The sequence below is a fragment of the Toxorhynchites rutilus genome, chromosome 2 (assembly GCF_029784135.1).
Source record: "Toxorhynchites rutilus septentrionalis strain SRP chromosome 2, ASM2978413v1, whole genome shotgun sequence".
Classification (NCBI taxonomy): domain Eukaryota; kingdom Metazoa; phylum Arthropoda; class Insecta; order Diptera; family Culicidae; genus Toxorhynchites; species Toxorhynchites rutilus.
In genome coordinates, this window is record NC_073745.1 from 65,296,966 (window position 1) to 65,306,887 (window position 9,922).

Below are 9,922 nucleotides of genomic sequence, written 5' to 3' on the forward strand. Positions count from 1 at the left end.
AATTAATCAAGTAAATGAAACCAAATTCTGCATGTGAAGGTTTTGGGGTACAATAAATGTGTCTATAATGGTTAGACTCTCCACTCCCCTCTCTAAGGGGGCTGCCATACAAATGAAACACAAATTTCTTTCTGGAGAAAGGGAAAAATCTGAAAATTTAGTTCCCATATGTTCTACAATTACATAGCGACAAGGGCTGTTAGTTCATTTGATTTTTGCGCTAGCGAAATTGATCTTGGTTCGAAACTGGAAATGGATTTTAATGTGATGAAAGGCACTCCTATATCTTCTTCTATCTTCTAGATAAATAACTATCCAAAAATTAGTCTTAGATGCATGTTTTCAGGAAAGTTTACACATATTCTTGGTATTTTTATGAAAGTTTAATTAGAGCGGTCCAAGTTAAGGCGTTCAAAAAATCAATTCCAAAAAATACATTTTATAGTGACAAAGCGCCTGGCCGGGTAAGGGAGTAAAAAGTGCCCCCAGCTGTATGGCAAATATTGTATAGGATATTAAATAAGAAATTTTTTATTTGAACCCCTATGTGGTTTAACATAAGATCTATAATGAAAAATGTACTTTTTTGTTTATTTCACTCCATCCTCAAAAGCTTCGAGATAAAAATTTGAAAAAAATACTGAATCTGCATCTTACTACGGTGTATCAAGAAAAATTATCGAAAAAAAAATAATCAAAAATTTAAGTACTAAAAAATATTAAAATTTTGATTTTTTTTTTTTTTTGGGTTTAGAGATTCAGTACTACTCTAATTCATATTTAAATGTGTTCCTACGGCTTTTCTAGATGTGTGATTTGCGCGGTACCAATTTTTTTTTTATATTTCCATAGAGTCTGGCTGGGTAAGGGAGTAAAAGTCTCCCCAAACCAAATCACCAACTGTATGGAAAATATTGTATAGGGTACTAAATAAAACATTTTGGAAGTAGTACCATATATTTTAGTCCTTATATGGACCATGGGATCTATGGAGAAAAATGCACCTTTTGGTTTATTTTACGCCATTCTTAATAGCTTTGAGACAAAAATATGAAAAAATACTGAAAGTACATCGTATTAAGATGTATCGATAAATTTCTTCAAACTAAAAAAAAATGAAATACGCAGTACAACAAAATTTTATATATTTTCTGGCATTTCGAAATTTCGAAAAAAAATATAATTTTGATACCCACTTCTGCTCTAATGTTTATTTAAATGCGTTCGTATGTGTCTTTTTTTCTACATGTGGCGTAATTTTTCCTGAATTATTAAGAGCATTGCGAGACACAAAAATAATTTTCTTCATCGTCTGCATTATTATTTTCATTTTCTTCAAATCGATTATTTTATTCTATTCGTGGTTTTCAATTGTGAGATTAAAATAAAAAAAATGAAAATAATTCGGATTTTTTTAAGTGTTCTTCTCATTAATCCGAATGATCTTTCCACAAGGACTTTATTTTTCCTCACAGAGCTCTATCGTACTGCTCACTCCTATGAATTTGGTAAACCATCTAAATCCAATGTAAAAATAATCTCATATATTTTAAGATACGAGAAAAAAGTCTTTGTGCAGCTCTAAATATACCGACAAAATTTAGACATATGAATTAACCCTTTGAATAAGGGGGAGCGCGATAGCGCTCCTCTTGTTATATGCCAAAAGTGCGGGGAGCGCGATAGTTAATGTTTTTGACTTGGCACCACTTAACGTAGAATTTCGTCTTGCGGGGACATTTTTGCGAATGAAATTGTGTAAATATAATGTTTTCATTGTTTAAAAAAATTATATACATATCAATAAGAAAGTTAATGTTAATATATTTTATAAAACCCACTTTTTATGTGTTTTTTTTCATTAATACAACTTTGTAACCTAATCAGTTTTCTGCGTTCTTTAGTATTTTTCAAATATACCCAAACTCATGCGCATTTTTGGCATATGCTCACAAAATTCGCTCCGCACTCAAACGGTTAAAGCAGTAATGGGTGTCTAAATTCAAAATAAATGAAAAATGTCCAAAGGCCAAAAAAAATTTTTTTCTCGCGCAATCCTCTTAAAAGGGGGTCTCCGTAGCCACATTGGTTGCGCGTTCGCTTAGTAAGCGATCGATCGTGAGTTCAAAACTCAGGGCCCTCATTGACCATCTTTGTGTTGTTACAGAATAGCTACGTCCACGCAACAATCATCAGCGATGGAGATCGATCCACGGTCGAAATAAGATCGATTCATCCATACAACTGCTCTGCTCTGCCAGACACATCGGGCTACTGTTCTATAAATAACTCAACAATGATCAAACAACTGTCTCCGCTGTCCGGTGGTCCAACTGGATAATGGAAGAACAGAAAGTATACCCTTGCGCCTAAATGGCTACTGTGTGAATGTACCATATATAATTGGATAGAAGGAATACTGGCGAATGACAACTGTGTAATGTGCTAATTATAGATATGATAACCATGTGACATGTACACGATTAAAATTCGGCTCTGTTACAGCTAAAAAAAAATGCTAATGAGCCTTAAATAAATAAATGGGATATAATAAAAATCCTCTTAAAAAATTCAAGAAAAAATTACGCTACAAGTGGAAAAAAAACAAGAGATACGAACGCATTTAAATAAGAATTAGGGTAAAATTGGGTGCAAAGTAATATTTTTTTTCAAAATTTCGAGATGCCTGAAAAAATATATATTTCTTTGTACCGCGAATAACACTAAAAATTCTGAAAAAAAATCACATATACCTAAAAAAGGCGTAGCAAGAAATTTGAATATTAGGGTAAATGATCTTGGTTTGTCCAGTCGAAAATATGATCATGGTTTGCCCACTTTTTTGAATGCTCTAATTCAGCGCTCCTGTGTCAAATAAGGCCTTCGAATGTTTCGAAACATATAAATGAAATTGCCTTTTACATGATTTATAGTAGTTTGATAGTATATTTTTACGAAATCACATGTTTTAAAGGATTATAAAATACACCTTCTATTTGTGTCAATGCGCCCCTCATTCGAGCTAACTTTTAATCGATCACCAGATGATTATTTGGCACGTATTCAGACCTTTTCTGGATTACAACACTTATAAATATTGTAAGCATGATGGCTCACCATTTGTATCGGATTTACATAGCTAAACCATTAAATTAACGTATTTTGATGAACTCAATTCTGATCATGAGTTGTCCAATTCAATAATGTTGTTTTGTCCACATGATTTCTATGGCAACCGCATGGCGCGCTGCAGTTTGTTTATGTTTGTTTATGGTGTGCTTCGCGCATAGCAGAAGTATGGTTTTTCTGTGTTGATTGTGTTGAGGTGAACACTTCTAAAATGCCCAAGAAAAGGCAATATTCTGAAGAAAGCCTAAATTATGAATGAATCAATATGATGACAGTAAACTCAGGCAATGATAAATGCAACATCTAATTGTGAATTCGAATGTTTTCATTCAAAAATGGAGATTTCTAAAACCAGACAAACCATGATCATTTTTTTGGGCAAACCATGATCATAATTCTTCTTTAAGGAAAATCGTTAAAAAACATAAAAAATTTAATAATTTCAACACCTTATGGTAGTATTAGCAACTAGAGACTTGGGGCTTTTCAACAAACCCAAACTCGTATCGATAATGTGTGGTTTTCATGAAGAAAAATCGATTTGCATTTACTAGTTGCGTAAAAACACCCCAAATTGGACAAACCAAGATCATTTACCCTACTATATAATCAACTAGAGTAGTACTGAATCTCAGAATAAAAAACAGGAAGTGGGTTATATCTATGGTATAACCGCAAGGGTGACGTAGGACTATCGTTGATTTAGAGATCATTTGTATGAAGTTGAATCTGAATTCATTCTGAATGAATGAATATTTGGAGAACTTCGAAAACGAGAGCGTTACGTTGGAGGCACAAGGTTTTATGCATCCAATATTGGATACGGAAATATCCTACTGATGAGGAAGAATAATCTTCAGAAGCTATCCTGTTGATTGCGATTGATTGAAAAACCACAAAACCAAATGTATTTGGTCACAGTGTTACATGAATAGAAAACATTCAATTAAACTCTTTCACATGAATATATTTTGAAAATTCCCAGAGGAACTGGCAGATTATTTTCAGTAACGATTAGTTATTTCCACATTTTCCTCGATACTGGAAGCCCACCAGTGGTTAATACCAACTCGATAACCACCTGTTAATAGCACTTGATTAAAACATATTTGGTCACAGTGTTACATGGATAGAAAACATTCAATTAAACTCTTTCACATGAATATATTTTGAAAATTCCCAAAGGAACTGGCAGATTATTTTCCAGCAATGATTAGATCTTTCCGGAACTTTCTCGATGCTGAATGGCATCCTAACGGAAAGATTTCTGCGCGTGTATGTGTCGATCCTTCGCCGTCCACCTCCTCCAGCACGTTAGGCAACGATGTTGTCTTGTCGATGTCCTCACGAAAAATTAATGTGTCTCACCACCAGAATATCGCTTAAGTATGCTTTTTGTGTGTGATTGAATCGAGAGAAGGTGTGGTTTACAATGGCAATTTGGAAGGCAAACTAGAGGGGAATGAACTCTCTGAGCTCGGAACTTTCGGCGACTGAGCAATAATCGATTGCGGGCGCATACAATATTGGATACGGAAATATCCTACTGATTTTTTTTTTTTTCCAAAATATATATTTTTATAAAGGCTCATATGGCGTTAGCCTCACGGGGCCGGGAGTTCAATACTTTGACAATTTTTCTTATTATCTATGTTAGTAATATGTAACCGATTACTCGCGGTTGGCTCGAGGTTAGTATTACAAGTGTTTTCGTAATTGGGATGTTGCTGTCTCCAATGCTCTGTACGTGTGCCCGACCCGGGATACTTCCTATTGGGATGCAGCTGACCATTAATCAGCAACGCCCCCCTAGTCTGTACCTCATATCTAGCGTGGTGCGTCTTTCTCGACTCGAGGAATCCAGGATAGAATGGTCACTAGCCGGCGCAATCATCAGTTCGTGTAGAGTTGTCATGAGCGGTACAACCTTTGGCTTTTGTTGAAAGATCAGTGGACTGCACAACCTTTGGCCCGTGTGTCTGTAAAGAGTGTGTGTATGTATTGCCGCGACTAAGTAAAAGTTTATCGATCGGATAGGAGGGATATGAAACGGGGACACAACGAAGGAAACATCATTAAACGTTGACATCGGCGTTTCTGAGGAACAGGTATAGATGAAGCAGAAGATCAGGATCACGGCTACCTAAGATATCCCGGACGGGGATATCCGATTGTCTGCCTTGTGCTCTTAGTGCTCTAGAGAGCTGAGAGCGAGCAGCATGGAACCGGATACACGACCAGACAACATGCTCGATGTCGTGGTAGCCATCGCCACAATCACAAAGATTGTTTGCTGCGAGCCCAATGCGATAAAGATGCGCGTTTAGGTTGTAGTGATTGGACATAGGCCGAGATATCATCCTACTGATGGGGAAGAATAATCTTCTGAAGCTATCCTGTTAATTGCGATTGATTGAAAAACCACAAAACCAAATGTATTTGGTCACAGTGTTACATGGATAGAAAACATTCAATTAAATTCTTTCACATGAATATATTTTGAAAATTCCCAAAGGAACTGGTAGATTATTTTCAGTAACGATTAGATATTTCCACATTTTCCTCGATACTGGAAGCCCACCAGTGGTTAATGCCAACTCGATAACCACCTGTTAATAGCACTTGATTGAAACATATTTGGTCACAGTGTAACATGGATAGAAAACATTCAATTAAACTCTTTCACATGAATATATTTTGAAAATTCCCAAAGGAACTGGCAGATTATTTTCAGTAACGATTAGATATTTCCACATTTTCCTCGATACTGGAAGCCCACCAGTGGTTAATGCCAACTCGATAACCACCTGTTAATAGCACTTGATTGAAACATATTTGGTCACAGTGTAACATGGATAGAAAACATTCAATTAAACTCTTTCACATGAATATATTTTGAAAATTCCCAAAGGAACTGGCAGATTATTTTCAGTAACGATTAGATATTTCCACATTTTCCTCGATACTGGAAGCCCACCAGTGGTTAATGCCAACTCGATAACCACCTGTTAATAGCACTTGATTGAAACATATTTGGTCACAGTGTAACATGGATAGAAAACATTCAATTAAACTCTTTCACATGAATATATTTTGAAAATTCCCAGAGGAACTGGCAGATTATTTTCAGTAACGATTAGATATTTCCACATATTCTTCGATACTGGAAGCCCACCAGTGGTTAATGCCAACTCGATAACCACCTGTTAATAGCCGCGCGTGTATGTGTGTGTAGCGATGTCTTCCCAGGGAACCGTTTGTGGCATCACTCTCCTCCTGATAGATTCCCTTCTGGCCTAGGGTGCACAAACAGGCTCTTGGTGACACCGTTCATCCGCGCTTTCATGATAAATAAAGAGCTTCACCGCAACAGCGACAACATGCTCCAATCGCTGTTCAATTAGAACTGAGTGGATTTCCGAGCGCCGCTCGCTTATATACCGATTGGTGATTTCAATAGCCTGTTTTGAAAGCAATTTTAAGACTATTGAAACAAGTTTTTGGATCAAAAAGTAACAAGTATATAACGCGTAGACATTTTATCTTTCGAATGAAGTGTTTATCATACCATTTCGTTCAGTTGTTTAGGAGCTATTAACGCTCAAAATCTCGGTCTCCGGCGTAACGCTTTCGTTTTCGAAACTTTGATTTTACACCCCGGTATAGAAATGAAAGACGTAGTCCTACGTCAAAAAATAAAATTTAATTTTAAATAAAAATAAAAATTAATTAAAAAATTTTTTAGTATTTGATTTCTTGATGCAAAATTTGTTTGAAAATATTGATCGATACACCTTAGTAAGATGTACTTTCAGTATTTTTTTTTTCATATTATTGTCTCAAAGCTATTGAGTATGGCGTGAAACAAACGAAAAGATGCATTTTTTTTTGCCATAGATCCTATGGTGTACCATATAAGAACTCAAATATATGGTACTACTGTCAAAATGTTTATTTAGTACCCTATACAATATTTTCCATATAGCTGGTGATTTGGTTTGGGGGACTTTTTGCTACCTTACCCAGCCAGACTCTTTTAAAGTCTAAAAAAAAAATTTTGGTACCGCGCAACACTGAAAAAAATCTGAAAAAAATCACACATCTAGAAAAGCCGTAGGAACAAATTTAAATATGAATTAGAGTACTGAGTACTGAGAGTACTGAATCTCTAAATCCAAAAAAAAAATTCAAAATTTTGATATTTTTTTAGTACTTAAATTTTTGATTCATTCTTTTTTCGATAATTTTTCTTGATACACCGTATCAAGATACAGATACACTGTTCCCGAAACTTTTGAGGGTTGATGTGAATCCCGATTTTTTTTCAGCGAGTTACGACGTTTTTGCTTTTCCGTGTAACCTAGCTTTTGCTGTAATTTTATTTCATTTTGTTTTAATTTTAATTCATTTTTATAATTTATTTAGTACCTACATAAATCGGTTTGCAGGTAATTTTAGGACAGTTTTCCTGCTTTGTGTAGTGTTAACAGGAACAATAATTTTAATTTTCAATTTCAATGGTACTTCAAATTGTATAGCCTTTTATAATTTTTTGGACAATAAGTTGCAATTGATGACAGATATTTTATTTGTTTTCGCTAATGTTGGCTGCCATCGATGATCGTACGTTTCATGCCGTTACCCGAAGTGCTGCCAGTATCAACATACACATTCAGTATTTTTTTCAAATTTTTATCTCGAAGCTATTGAGGATGGGGCGAAATAAACGAAAAAGTACGTTTTCACTGTAGATCCTATGTAAAACCACATAGGGGTTCAAATAAACCGTCAAAATTTCTTAATTAATATCCTATACAATATTTGCCATACAGCTGGAGATTTGGTTTGGGGGCACTTTCTACTCCCTTACCCGGCCAGGCCCTTTCTGCATTAAACGCATAAAACCAGCTGAGTTGAAACTAATTATCACCCGCAAAATTATAATGGAAAAATCTACCATATTCATGATTTGCTTTTGCGATGACGATTTGTGAAAGAAATACCTTTACTCAATGTTCTGTATGTCGTTGTGATGATGAAAATATACGTCACCTTTATTCCATGGTTTACTGATCAATGATGCACAGACTTTGAAAACATACACATCCAACGATGCAAGAGCTTGTTTCTTTCCAGGGAAAAGATCACAGAGAATTCCACATCTACACGAATTTATTTCGCATTTCAGGTAACCATTAATGTTTTGTTTCTCATATTTAACTTTTCATAGTAGCACACAGGGATAGAGCAACTTGGGAAGGATGTGGCATGCGTCGTCAATTCCGGGGGTCCGATTATTTCGCCATTCCGTGTTTGTCTATTTTGTCATACTTTCTCACTAAATACAAATAAAGTTATCCCACGAGTCTTAGCGACGGAATGTGTTACGTGTTTACGTGGGATTCAGTCCCTGCTGGAAGGTGAGCTGTTGCTGTTTCTTGATTTCGTCCTGCATTTCCATCGCTAGCTTCTTGTATTTTTCGGCCTTCTTCTCATCCTTCGCGATTCCATCCCCCTTAGCATACATTTGGCTGAGATTAGCACAAGCGTACATGTTCCGTAGCTCGCATGCCTTGTAGGCAAACTCAAATGCCTTCTGCATGTCCCGTTCTACCACATAGGCCGTTGCCGGCAGCGACGCTGCCTTCCCGGGGGAACTTTTTTCCTTCTGCTCCAATGCTTCTTTCACCTTAGGGACATTGTATTCGTCCTTCAAAATGCCGGAAATGTGCATCCCAGATAGATAAAAGCACGCATTGCCATTGTTCATTTCGCAACTCTTCTTCAGAAACTCAAATGCCTTCGGAACGTCCCGTTTAAGTTCCTTTGGAACCGATTTGGATACCAGCAATAGACCAGAGTGCAGACAGGCGTCCGGGTCGTTCAAACCACATCCCTTCTCGTAGTAGCTGTACGCCTTCACCGGATCGCCATTGTCCGATGCTCGGCCCTTGCCCAAGAAGCTATAGTTACCGTATTTGAGACAACTTCTCGCGTACCCATAGTCGTCGCAGTTCGACCGGTAAACCTTTGCCGCTTTGTCGAAATCCTTCTTGATGCTCTCTAAATAATCTCCCAACAGATGACAAACTGGAATTAGACACACGCAGAAAAAAAATCCTTATCAGAAAACCACCGGCTCAACGGGTTCCCGAACCTAATCAAAGAGGTGTTGTGTAATTCATTTTCAGACGTAGTTTACTTTGTTTACCTTCTGGTTTTTTCTCCGAATAGCACCCAAATCGATACTCGATCCCCAGGTTTTCTAGGTAGTCTTTGACATCCGTTTCGCTCTTTAAATCATACGACATTTTACCGAGGGGAAATCACTCCTCCGTGCGAAAGAATTTGTTGTTTTTATTCAAGAAAGCCGTATGCAATTCAAGTGTTTCACTCTGCCCAAATCAGCTGGCCCGGTGCGATATAATGCCTGTCCCGGTGACAGCGGCCGATTGGCAAGTGATGATGGCCAGGGATGCCAGGTGTGAAGACATGTTTCCATTTTGTGAATAAGGGCCTGGCTGAGTAATGTGCGATTCACATAGAACGTTACGGAGAAGAACGTCTACGTTCCGTCTAGAGATGTGCCATCCGCTCATGAGCTGTTCCGAAGAATCGACTCTTTGAAGTGAGTTGACGCGGAACAGCTCGCAAAAAAAATCAAACAGCTCTTCAGCTCACTTTGATGATGATGAAGGAGAGAAAAGAGCTGTAGAATTGAAGAGAGTGTGTGAGCTGTAAGATTCAAATGAACTGACCGTCTCTCGCTCTTCGTGTTAAGACATCAGTTTAG

General features: G+C 37.0%; 1 protein-coding gene across 1 annotated transcript; it reads right to left on the reverse strand.

The window, feature by feature from the left end:
* Positions 1-8,283: 8,283 nt before the first annotated feature.
* LOC129770432 (cytochrome c oxidase assembly factor 7 homolog) lies at positions 8,284-9,585 on the reverse strand. Its single transcript, XM_055773271.1, has 2 exons — positions 9,341-9,585; positions 8,284-9,219 (listed from the first exon to the last, which is right to left on the reverse strand). The coding sequence occupies exons 1-2, from the start codon at positions 9,438-9,440 to the stop codon at positions 8,522-8,524; spliced, it is 798 nt and encodes a 265-aa protein (XP_055629246.1). The 5' UTR covers positions 9,441-9,585; the 3' UTR covers positions 8,284-8,521.
* Between the last annotated feature and the right edge of the window lie 337 nt (positions 9,586-9,922).